At 47.3% G+C, this 12834-nt stretch overlaps 1 protein-coding gene across 4 annotated transcripts; it reads right to left on the bottom strand.

The window, feature by feature from the left end:
• Positions 1 to 1697: 1697 nt before the first annotated feature.
• LOC106589424 (uncharacterized) lies at positions 1698 to 10721 on the bottom strand. 4 transcript variants are annotated; one of them, XM_014179399.3, is made up of 6 exons: positions 10241 to 10720; positions 5815 to 5856; positions 5653 to 5744; positions 4820 to 4843; positions 4055 to 4093; positions 1698 to 3928 (listed from the first exon to the last, which is right to left on the bottom strand). In XM_014179399.3, exons 1-6 carry the CDS (start codon positions 10359 to 10361, stop codon positions 3908 to 3910), a joined length of 339 nt encoding a protein of 112 aa, XP_014034874.1. In that variant the 5' UTR covers positions 10362 to 10720; the 3' UTR covers positions 1698 to 3907. The 4 variants fall into 4 exon arrangements, with proteins under 4 accessions (XP_014034874.1, XP_014034872.2, XP_014034875.1 ...); XM_014179397.3 differs by lacking the exon at positions 10241 to 10720 and adding an exon at positions 7915 to 8628; XM_014179400.3 differs by lacking the exon at positions 4820 to 4843 and having other exon boundaries at positions 10241 to 10721.
• Between the last annotated feature and the right edge of the window lie 2113 nt (positions 10722 to 12834).

The raw sequence follows: 12834 nt of genomic DNA, 5'->3' as shown, positions 1-12834 counted from the left end.
TGGGTAGGGAGCACACCCCAATCGTTATTGTCCACAAGGGGGTGCCACTGGCCATTTTAAACCGTTTTTAACCACCAGCACCTGGGAACAAAATGTAAGTCAATGACAGTGCAATGAGAGAGAAGTTGGACTCTATGTTCAGCTGTGCACCTGGTGATTGAACGGGTTACCAGGTGTCGATGGGGGGTTGGCTCCTGGTGTACTTTATTCATCAGTGAATCATGAATTGATTTGTCCCTCAATTAGTGACGTTATGAGGCAAATTATGGTACCGGTAGTGCCGTGCCTTCGTTTCCAGGGAGTGACACATATGTTCGGCTACGGCTTTGCGGTCTGTAACCGACCCTTGATTAAATTTCATTGTAGCAACGCTTCGTCGAAGTGTACTGAAGGTCACTTTACTTCCAATGCCGAAACGTCTCTACAGCATTTGCGAAATTTTGCCCTGTGCGCTGTCTGGGTCTGCCGCGAATCCCGATCCATCTTTGCCAAGCAGAGTAACACCTTTCTAATTCCACTGGCTGTAGCCCGCAGACTCTTTGGTTGGAACTGCAGAAAATACTTCAGAAAACTTCGGACATCGGCCCGATAGATTTTTAACGTGGAGGGTGCCAAACCACGGTCTTCACATTGCCTATACCACTTAGACACACATCTATAATTAGCCAAGGAACACAGTCCTTAATCGGCCTTGCCCTCTGACATAATGCGGAGGAATTATGATAGAGTGGAGCGACTATTGTCATTACGTTTGACTGAAGGGTTTTTACCCAGAATTCGGTCAATATCTCATATTTTTCAACTCGCTTCCGGGTAGGGCCCCGACCTTCAATAGTGGACGACTCACCGTCGACCTCATCACTCTCTCTATCATTTGAAGTCCCCCCAACGCAGCCTTGCTTCCTCGGTTCCGACCGTGTTTCACCACCGCTCTGACTGGTTGGCTGCGCCACCGCCGCCACCTGTTCACTCTTGTCCCCCAGCTGCTGCTCCGCCACCGCCGACCGCTCACCCTCGTCCACTAGCTGCTGCTCTGCCGACCGTTCACTGTCAACCCCCGGCAAAGTCCCAGGGTTCTCCCTGGGCTCCAGCCGCGTTCCACCACCATCGTTCCGCTGCATGTACTGCCCTGATTCGGGCTGTTGTCTGTCAGTCGAATTCCGGCTCGCTAGCATAGCGTGCTTACATTCGATAGTACCAGACTTAAGTGCATGGGCGACTTTGAAATGTCGTTCTATCCAGCCAATGTTCTGCTTTGAACAAAGCCCACAGTTGCTTTTTCGTCTGCTGTTCATACCTTCTCTCTCCTGCCTTCCTGGGTGCGTGAGTCCCTGTTTGCTCCACCGACCAACAAACTAACCCTAAACATAACCCCTAAACCTAAAATTGCATTTTTCCTTGTGGGGACCTGCAAAATGTCCCCACCACCTAATTTTCCTTGTTATACTATCCTTGTGAGGACTTCTGGTACCCACAAGGATAGTTAAAGAAACACACACACACACACACACACACACACACACACACACACACACACACACACACACACACACACACACACACACACACACACACACACACACACACACACACACACACACACACACACAGCAAACATTGCTAAGACTTGCAGAGGGCATAGAAAATTGCATAATAAGTAATAACTCAAAAGGAAAAATGAAGACTGGGCACCGAAGTTTGGATTTCAACAAAACTGTCTTTAATTCACTGGTACTGTTTATAAAATCAGCAAGTCTGCTTCGATGCCAACTTAAACAAGGTGTGAGTGTGTTTGTGTATTATTTGTGTGTGCTTGATGAGTGTACTGTGTGTATGGATTGTGGGTTTGTGCGGGTACGTGTGTGTGTGTGTGTGTGTGTGTGTGTGTGTGTGTGTGTGTGTGTGTGTGTGTGTGTGTGTGTGTGTGTGTGTGTGTGTGTGTGTGTGTGTGTGTGTGTGTGTGTGTGTGTGTGTGTGTGTGTGTGTGTGTTTGTGTGTGTGTGATGTGTGAATGTAAGAGTGCTGGATAAGGCAACATGCAGTAATCAGTTTCCATTGACCTCAAAGTAATAATACACACATACCTGCTCTATAATACAGACACTGATGCTGGACTGACCTGCTGTATATGTAACAGACACACACACACAGACACACACTTTGTACCTGCACAGAGCAGACCTGTTTTAGTCTCTAAAGTTACTTGCTGACACAGGGAAGGGCGGGACACACTGAGTGACAGGGCAGAGGAAGCCTCTGAGTGGCTGAGATGGTTGACAACAGGAGCAGTTAACCAATGACAGTAGAAAATGTACTATTTTTTGTGGGAATCAAAAATCGATTTGGAATATACATTTCCCAGCATTCCCTATGTGTGATGCTCCTCTATTCTACCTATCTGTCTGACTATTGCTTGGTATTACTATGACAACAACATATTTTCACAAGTAATCATCATTCTGAATCACTTTCTGCTTTTCTCCCTTCCAACTCTGCCAGTCGACCCAGGCCATATCTAGAGCCAGACTAATCCCAGGCTAGACCAAAACCACTGTAGTGTATTGCGTATATTGATATCTTCTGCTGTTATGTGATTCCCAGTGGTGGCGGTACATGTGTATTGCTTTCTGGCGTGTCTCAAGGCATATTGTTTTGATATGCCGGGTAGTGTAGTGTTAACACACAGTTAGGCAACACACTATCTAGGATACTCCCACACTCCACCCCAAAGTGGCAGCTGGCAGGTCTAGGTGCTGAGCTAAGCCTTGAAAAGAACATCAGGTGCAGCCAATTGGGGTGACTGGCTGTCTGGGAGAAAGAGAGGAGGCCAGAAGCCTCTCTGCCGGCCTTTTGTTTGTTTCTTTGTGTTAGTTAACCTCTTTAGTTGTTTTGTTTCTTTGTGTTAGTTAACCTCTTTAGTTGTTTTGTTTCTTTGTGTTAGTTAACTTCTTTATTTGGGGATGCCTTTTTCTTGTTTTGTTTTTGTACATATTTATGTTTCACCATCTGAACAAGTAATAATCCACTTGGACTGGCTGATCAAGAGGTCAAGAAGGAGCTGGCCCTGGACTTAAGGTAAGGTGGCTGTCTCCTGGGCGCACGTACATTCAACACCTGGTCACATACGCTTCCTTCTCATATTGATGCACACATCAAATCAGGTTACAGACCAGTAAACTAGGCCTAAGACCCCTAGACTTAACAAGTGCAACAATATAAGCCGGCTAGTTAATCGGTTTTAATATGACCCTGTTACATGTGTGACCAAACACACACACACACACACTCTCTAATTCATTGCACATGTCCCCACAGCAGCATCTCATGGACAGAACACCCCTGAACTGTCCTACTACCTGACACGTCTAACAGACACACACACAAGCATCCAAACTACGATACATCTCTCTGTGGTTCTGTAATCCTGCATAATCATCACAGCTCTTATCTACCGTGTGTGTGTGTGTGTGTGTGTGTGTGTGTGTGTGTGTGTGGTGTGTGTGTGTGTGTGTGTGTGTGTGTGTGTGTGTGTGTGTGTGTGTGTGTGTGTGTGTGTGTGTGTGTGTGTGTGTGTGTGTGTGTGTATTGTTGCTGTGTGTGTGTGTGTGTGCGCAGGCCTCTTGAAAGAGTACTGTGTGGCGATAGGGAGAACATAACACTAGGGCGAACAACATGACGACAACGACACAAAGGCGGGGAGCTATACAGGAGAGGGGGGCCAGAAGGGGGCTGTTAGGGGCAACAGAGGGTATCAGGGAGGGCAAAGGGGGTATCTGGAAGAGTCTGTATCGGTTTTGGTTCCATAAAGTCACAAAAAAAGAAGTAGAACATCTGGAAGTCTGGAACAGCAGGGTGAGGGTAGCGAGCGACCAAACGGAAGGCTGGGGAGAAGAGATCCCTGGAATGACTAGTAGCCGCCCTGAGAGCCCTGAGAGTGAGTGAGAGGGAGAGAGGGAGAGAGCGAGAGAGAGTGAGTATCAACAATCATGTCATGATATCACCATCTTATGCATAAAGAAAGTAACATAAAACGTTGTAGTTCGTTGTCACTTACCTCTCCTTCTCCTCCCTGCTCCATTCCTCCATATTCCGCCTACAGAGAGAGAGAGTTTACGTAAGAGTAGGGAAGGAAGAAAATGAAGGTGGGATGACATGAGAGGTCTAGGGTCTCAAGCTGTGAACCAGGTTCATGTGATGAGTAACCTTGCCTGAGACCTGAATACTTGTGTTGGCTCCTAGACCTGGTACCTGGGCTTTAGTGCGTTGGGCTGGCGCAATCGTGCGGCGTGCAGACGCCCTGGCTTCAAACCCAGTAGGTTACAGCTACATCAAGCATATGATCCCTTATGTCATGCTTATGACAGGGTTAAGTCTGATACAGGGCCACTCAGTCCCAGTCTCGGAGCTGAAGTGTCTAATGAGGCGGAGGTTAGCATGCCATAGCTAGCAGAGTAGATGTGATGGCACAGGAACAAACTCTGTTACACTCTTTTTCTGTGCACCCTAACCAGAGGGATCCATTCAGAGTAAGCGCATGTCCATATGCTACACTAGAGATGCAGCATTACTATCTGTATTACACCTAGCTGAAGTAGAGCACAGTTAGACATGGTTATGGAGAGGGTTAAATCAGGTTTAGAATGTAACCCCAGGTCCTAACAGCACACTAGGCAGTCAGTGTTTGAAAGCCCCCTTTGGAATGATATATGCACTTAGGGATGATCTATGTTAGGCAGAATCATGCAGCATTCCCTAGTCAGCCACCCCGCCATAACCTATAACCTCTGAACCCCCCTTCTCTCTCCTGCCCAATAGGCACCTCGTATACAGGCTGAGGCTCCTCCTACCAACGGAACGTAGAGGAAACAAACACAACAATAACAACAACGGGTTAGCAGCACAACACCAACACAACGCCAACACAGCACTGCTACAATTGCAGCGTAAGCGCACAAAATATAAGCTATATCAACACACAAAGCAATATCAACACACAATATCAACACTCTCAGCACACACGATAGCATAGCAACACAACAACATAGCAGGATCACAACAGTAGGAAATCGAACCTGGCTGCCACACACAGAACGGTGCCAACGCACAAAGTAAAACACACCTTCACACACACACACGATTCACAACACAACAGAAAAATACAGACCTCTTGATATTGGGAATGTGGAGTGAGTTATAGGCCTACCGTAGGCCTACCGTCAAACCTAATCTGCCTAGACCTCTGAACCACTGCCTTTAGAGGAGCTGTCATTCCCGTCTGTCTCTGCTGTACTGTATTAAATAGCGCCACCATGTGGTCAAGAAGCAGACTGTTCTGAAGGCGACAGCACTACTGTCTGAGCCCAACTGAAGGATTTAGACACTGTTATGCTTGTTGACGCTGCAGTCATGATGTTGCTCGACCTTGTTGTATTTCTCATTCTATTGTAATCATTTCAAAAGGGTGCTGTGTCACCTGATTGATAGTCTCACGATGCCAGAAGCCCGGGCTTTCATACCTGAACGGCAATGTCAAGTTTGGTGTCTAGTTATTAGTATGTCCTAATCTGCTATCACTTGAATATTCTTGTTCACATTGACCTGTCAGTCACTAATTGATCGATCATTCTTTCATCTGTTGTCACGGTAACTCACCGCCTGTCCGGTGTTCTCCATGCCACCCTGCGAGAGGTCAGCTCCGGCAGCAGTGGGGTCCCCGACGATGTTTGCCTGGTCGCGGTTAGCAACTGACACACAGAGATCGATCAGTCAGTTAATAAATCAATCCGATCCCACGGGAATATGTGTGTGTCTCACCTTTGTTTACTCCTGCGTCCATTCCCTCCTTTGTCTTTGAACCTGAGGACAGGAGAGACATCACAACATGTCAACAGATCAATATATTGAAATCACATTGCAATGGATGCCATGAAAAATTATCAGGGATCCGTTTTGTGATTTACTGTATAAACGCAGCCTAAGAAGTACTGTGTTAATTAGGGAGTGCAGCAAACAGAAATCTGTTGTAACCGTTTGGTAATATAAACTCAGCAAAAAAAGAAACGTCCCTTTTTCAGGACCCTGTCTTTCAAAGATAATTCGTAAAAATCCAAGTAACTTCACAGATCTTCATTGTAAAGGGTTTTAACACCATGCTTGTTCAATGAACCATAAACAATTATTGAACATGCACCTGTGGAACGGTCGTTAAGACACTAACAGCTTACAGATGGTAGGCAATTAAGGTCACAGTTATGAAAACCTAGGACACTAAAGAGGCCTTTCTACTGACTCTGAAAAACACCAAAAGAAAGATGCCCAGGGTCCCTGCTCATCAGCATGAATGTGACTTAGGCATGCTGCAAGGAGGCATGAGGACTGCAGATGTGGCCAGGGCAATAAATTGCAATGTCCGTACTGTGAGACGCCTAATACAGCGCTACAGGGAGACAGGATTGACAGCTGTTCTCGCAGTGGCAGACCACGTGTAACAACACCTGCACAGGATCGGTACATCTGAACATCACACCTGCAGGACATGTACAGGATGGCAACAACAACTGCCCAAGTTACACCAGGAACGCACAATCCCTCCATCAGTGCTCAGACAGTCCGCAATAGGCTGAGAGAGGCTGGACTGAGGGCTTGTAGGCCTGTTGTAAGGCAGGTCCTCACCAGACATCACCAGCAACAACGTCACCTATAGGCACAAACCCACCATCGCTGGACCAGACAGGACTGGCAAAAAGTGCTCTTCACTGACGAGTCGCGGTTTTGTCTCACCAGGGGTGATGGTCGGATTCGCGTTTATCGTCGAAGGAATGAGCGTTACACCGAGGCCTGTACTCTGGAGCGGGATTGATTTGGAAGTGGAGGATCCGTCATGGTCTGAGGCGGTGTGTCACAGCATCATTGGACTGAGCTTGTTGTCATTGCAGGCAATCTCAATGCTGTGCATTACAGGGAAGACATCCTCCTCCCTCATGTGGTATCCTTCCTGCATGCTCATCCTGACATGACCCTCCAACATTACAATGCCACCAGCCATACTGCTCATTCTGTGCGTGATTTCCTGCAAGTCAGGAATGTCAGTGTTCTGCCATGGCCAGTGAAGAGCCCGGATCTCACTCCCATTGAGCACGTCTGGGACCTGTTGGATCGGAAGGGTGAGGGCTACGGCCATTCCCCCCAGAAATGTCCGGGAACTTGCAGGTGCCTTGGTGGAAGAGTGGGGTAACATCTCACAGCAAGAACTGGCAAATCGGATGCAGTCCATGAGGAGGAGATGCAATGCAGCTGGTGGCCACACCAGATACTGACGGTTACTTTAGATTTTGACCCCCCCCCCCCCTTTGTTCAGGGACACATTATTCCATTTCTGTTAGTCACATGTCTGTGGAACTTGTTCAGTTTGTCTCAGTTTTTGAATCTTGTTATGTTCATACAAATATTTAAACATGTTAAGTTTGCTGAAAATAAACGCAGTTGACAGTGAAAGGACGTTTCTTTTTTGCTGAGTTCATTTATTTGGTGAGGTTGTAGTAGCAGGGAGAGCACTGCAGGTGGCAGTGTAGAATTCAGCAGCATACTGTATGTCACTCTGTAAAATCCAAATGGATGATATTATCTTATAGTTACTCTCCCCCATAGTAAGTGTTTCTCTGTACATCTCTCTCTCTCTCTGTCTCTCTCTCTCCTCTTTCTGATGCTACAGTATGAAAGGTTCCTGGGCTGATTAAATAGTAGTTATGCAACCAGCTGGATAGAGGGAATAAACAAAGGAGGGATAGAGGGAAAAAGAGAGAGGGAGGGAGGGAGTATAGAGAGAGGGGGTATAGAGAGAAAGATAGCCTATAGGGAAGATGCATGAGCAAATCCAGCACAAAACTAGAATAATGATATATCTCTTTCACATACATGACACATGTTTCCATAGCACACAGTTCATTGGAGATGCATACTCTTGCTTTATCTCTATCTCTTCTCCCCCTTTCTCACTCGTCCACACTCTCAGAACTGCAGATGCCTCGCTTCCTCCTCCATTTCGCTTCTTGTTTTTTCTCTCCCCTCTCGTTCCACCTCTGTCTATTTCTCTCTCCTTCTCTCTCTCTCTCTGCACGCTCCCCGTAGTCTGTGAGCCACGTGCCGAGCTGCGCAGTACTGCAGCAGACATACACCAATTCACATACTCGCGCACACACACCCATTTGCAGCGTGGCTATGACACAGCTTCCTTCTCTGAGTCAGAGGAGCACTCTTCCTGGGTACGGCCTCTATCTAGCATATCCGACTGCGTGTGTGTCTGTCTGTATGTGCGTAGGACCTGTCTGTCTGTCTACACTATCCAGGCCAAGGACCAATACAGTGTTTTAGCTGTGGGGTTTAGCAGCAGGGTTTACCCCTGAGAGAGAGCGCTCCTCTGCAGCCAATGACCTGTGAAATGGCCATACGCTCCATAGGACAGAACACACACACAAACACACGCACACTTGTGCTCCAGTAAGCTCTGAGTGGATGACCTTGTTAGAGAGGAGGTGCATTCTGCATTGCATTTTGTGATAGAAGTCATAATCCATACATGATTTGTTCTGATTGGATCGGCTCTGCTCCTTTAATAGGCTAACACACACACATTCACACACACACACACACACACACACACACACACACACACACACACACACACACACACACACACACACACACACACACACTCTGCGGAAGTCTGAAGTCTTAGTTGATAGATTAGATACAGTAGGTGATCAGGAACATTGAGCCTCTACAATCCACTGAATACATTTCTCTCTCTTTCTCTAACTACAGCTCCTCTTTGTCCACCTCTCTATCCTCTACCTCTATCCACCACTCGCCATTCCCCTCTCTATCCCCTACTCTGGCTTTATCCATCTCTCTCCCTCTCTTTCTCCATCTGTTGATCTTTAAGCTGCTAGCTCTATGACATAACACCCCCCCCCCCTCTCTCTCTCTCTCTCTCTCTCTCTCTCTCTCTCACTCCCTTTTAATTGTAAATTGGCATTGATTTGGCTATGAATGAATGTTGAATTGAGCCATTAAAGATTGCCCCCCCTCTCTTTCTTTGTCTCAACCCATCACTCCCTCTCTCTGTTCCCTGGTTGTAAAGGGTCATATACTCTGAAGGGGGAGGAAGGTAGTTAGTCATCAACGGTCACACACTAGCCAGCAGCACGTGAGGACACACACACATGCGCATACACACCACACACCACACAACACACGGGGGCGAAGAGAGAGGATTGCTGCAGTGCTCAGCTGATCCATGTCCCTGATGCCCCACCCCCCAGCCACAAATAATACAAAAACACACACACACGTTTCATCAGGTCCATCACGTTTTTCTGTCTGTCATGTTATTCTGCAGTGTTAGCTGTAACTGTCAGATTGACGGGTCAGAGTGTGTGTGTGTGTGTGTGTGTGTGTGTGTGTGTGTGTGTGTGTGTGTGTGTGTGTGTGTGTGTGTGTGTGTGTGTGTGTGTGTGTGTGTGTGTGTGTGTGTGTGTGTGTGTGTGCTTGCCAACATGCATACCCTGTTCCTACCCCAACCCTTTTGGCCCTCACACAGGCTAACCTTGAGCTCTGACGCACAAATACACTCACACACACACTGGTGAATCCCCTCACAGAATCCCCTCTCACAGTACTGGACCCTATCTAATAACCTGGTGGTAGCAGCCTTGGCATGGTCTTATCTAGATTATAACATATTATAGCGCTCTTATGAACTGCTGCAGTGCCGCCACACTATCCCCCAATGTCACACTACATCTTTCCCTCTCTCCGCTCCTCTCGTCTAGTTCCCTCCATTTTCTCTCTTCTTCTCATCCTTTCTCATCCACTCATTCTTCCTCTTCGTTTCGCTCATCACTCTCCGCTAGTTTATTTTTCTCCGACTCTTATTCATGGAAATGTACGCAGTCTACTCTCTATCCTCCTCTCTTTCTCTGATTCCTTCACTCAATGTCTTCCTATCTCTCCATCTATTCTTTCCTCCATCCTTGTCTCCACCACACCCCAGCTCTCTCTTTCTTCCCCCTCCTCACTCTCTCTCCCTCTCTCTCTCTGCACCAGTTCTGCAGTATTCTGCCTCTGCTCCTTGGCAACCACCTCCCCTTCTTCTCACTTCTCACTGTAACTGTCCCAGACTGGTGCACCACGGGACCCCTTTTAAGCACACACAGACACACACACACACACAAACACTTACCTACATACATGACCCCCTCCTTGGTCTTGGCGGCTGCCCCCTCCACCCCAGCCTTGGTCTTCTCTGCTGCGGCCACCACCCCCTCCTTAGCCATGCTGAACCCTCTCATCAGTACATCCATCCTGGGATAGGTCTCTACTGGGCTCCCCTGCTCCGAAACGGGCCTGCTGGCTGAGCTGGTCACACAGAGTGTGTGAGAGAGACGGAGTGTGTGTGTGTGTGAGGAAGAGACTGTGTGAGGAAGAGATTGTGTGTGTGTGTGTGTGTGTCAGTGACTTCTCCAATAGCGCTGTAGAGAGAGAGAGATGTAGAGAGCGAAAGAAGGAGAGAGGACTGCACAGCAGGGCTACAGGATGCAGACTGAGAGAGAAGAGGAGCGAGCGATTGAGCAGAGAGAGGAAGAGAGAAATAAAGAGAGAGCAGGCGTGCGTGCGATGGAGAGAACGTGAGACAGAAAGACAGAACCTGCTGGATGCTGCAGCATATTTAAGTCACGCTGCAGCCCCCCCCCCCTCTCTCTCTCTCTCTCTCTCTCTCTCTCTCTCCCCTCTCACTCACACTCGAAGAGCGACCTCAAGCTGGCTGACTCCATATTTAATACGCAGGTTGATCTGAGATACGTTTTATGTGATGATACTGATAAGAAATACATTAGATGAATAAACAAATAGATTGGGGAGATTTTTGAGATTGCTGGGGTTCTGAAAAGGGAATGAAATATTCACGATGATGCTTCAGTTTTAATTATAAGTTTCCTGTCATATTATTAGCTCAATCTACAGTGTGCTGTGACATCACCTCTGACCTCACTCGGGGGGGGGGGCAAAGACGTGGTGGAAGCTGCCTTACACCACTCCAATCAAAGAGGGTCCGGTCCAATCCTTTTAACTCCATGCATGGGGGGGTGAATGAGTGCACACTTTGAAGAAGAGAGAAACGGACCATAGCCATTAGCTTGGTCCGTTTCTTTCTCTGGGTGGTGTGAAGAATGCTGACTCACCCCTGCACCCCCTCTTAAACCCACCCACCCCTTATGAGCTGTTCTCTTAAATCTATCTACACTCAACCCGCAGAATGTGTCCGTGGTAGAGACACTCCCTCCAGTGACCATAATACACACTGCATCATGACACAGCAGATCCTTGGAATCGATCCCCCCCCCAAAAAAGAACACTAAGGACTTTCCCAGCCAAGTTTGAAGATGCAGCATCATCACTTGTCCTGTCTCCCGCTTTCATCTCCTACACCTCTTTCTCCCTTTCTCTGCCCTAACGTACAATGCATTCGGAAAGTATTCAGACCCCTTGACTTTTTGTTACAGCTTTATTCTAAAATTGATTAAATATTTTTCCCCCTCATCAATCAACACACAATACCCCATAATGACAAAGCAAGAACAGGTTTTTAGGATTGTTTGCAAATATATAATATATATAAAAAATGAAATTACATTTACATAAGTACTTAAACCCTTTACTCAGCACTTTGTTGAAGTACCTTTGGCAGCGATTACAGCCTCAAGTCTTCTTGGGTATGACACTACAAGCTTGGTACACCTGTATTTTGGGAGTTTCTTCCATTCTTCTCTGCAGATCCTCTCAAGCTCTGTCAGGATGGATGGGGAGCGTCGTTGCACAGCTATTATCAGTTCCCTCCAGAGATGTTTGATCGGGTTCAAGTCCGGTCTCTGGCTGGGCCACTCAAGGACATTCAGAGACTTGTGCCAAAGCCACTCCTGCATTGTCTTGGCTGTGTTTAGGGTTGTTGTCCTGTTGGAAGGTGAACCTTTATCCCAGTCTGAGGTCCTGAGCGCTCTGGAACAGGTTTTTATCAAGGATCTCTCTGTACTTTGCTCCGTTTATCTTTCCTTCTATCCTGACTAGTCTCCCAGTCCTGCTGCTAAAAACATCTCCACAGCTGCCACCACCATGCTTCACCATAGGGATGGTGAAGGGTTTTCTCCAGACATGACGCTTGGCATTCAGGGCAAAGAGTTCAATCTTGGTTTCATCAGACCAGGTGCTAACTTCAAGTTGTCTGTCATGTGCTTTTTACTGAGGAGTGGCTTCCGTCTGGCCACTCTACCATAAAGGCCTGATTGGTGGAGTTCTGCAGAGATGGTTGTCTTTCTGGAAGGTTCTCCTATCTCCACAGAGGAGCTCTGGAGCTTTGTCAGAGTGACTATCGGATTCTTGGTCACCTCCCTGACCAAGGCCCTTCTCCCCTGATTGCTCAGTTTGGCCGGGCGGCCAGCTCTAGGAAGAGTCTTGGTGGTTCCAAAAGTCTTCCATTTAAGAATGATGGAGGCCACTGTGTTCTTGGGGACCTTCAATTTTTTTGGTACCCTTCCCCAGATCTGTGCCTTAACATAATCCTGTCTCGGCGCTCTATGGACAATTCCTTCGACCTCATGGCTTGTTTTTTTTTGCTCTGACATGCACTGTCATCTCTCACCTTATATAGACAGGTGTGTGCCTTTCCAAAACATGTCCAATCAATTTAATTTACCACAGTTCACCTACTCTGCATCTCAAAAAGACACGGCGGTTGGAACCAAGAATCTCAAATTTGGACTCATCAGACAAAAGGACAGA

This window comes from Salmo salar, chromosome 28 (genome assembly GCF_965601325.2).
Source record: "Salmo salar chromosome 28, fSalSal1, whole genome shotgun sequence".
NCBI lineage: Eukaryota > Metazoa > Chordata > Actinopteri > Salmoniformes > Salmonidae > Salmo > Salmo salar.
Note: the sequence above shows the minus strand (reverse complement) of the source record. Positions and strands in the feature narration are given on the sequence as shown.

What these genes read in the sequence shown, in the direction of transcription:
- LOC106589424 (XM_014179397.3), bottom strand. Translation starts at nt 8,170, where the DNA reads ATGTCTGCTGCAGTACTGCGCAGCTCGGCACGTGGCTCACAGACTACG. An exon ending in AGCCTCAGCCTGTATACGAG is followed by an intron (nt 4,094 to 4,819) that starts GTGCCTATTGGG and finishes CTCTCTCTGTAG; the next exon opens with GCGGAATATGGAGGAATGGA. An exon ending in AGCAGGGAGGAGAAGGAGAG is followed by an intron (nt 3,929 to 4,054) that starts GTAAGTGACAAC and finishes ACTCACTCTCAG; the next exon opens with GGCTCTCAGGGCGGCTACTA.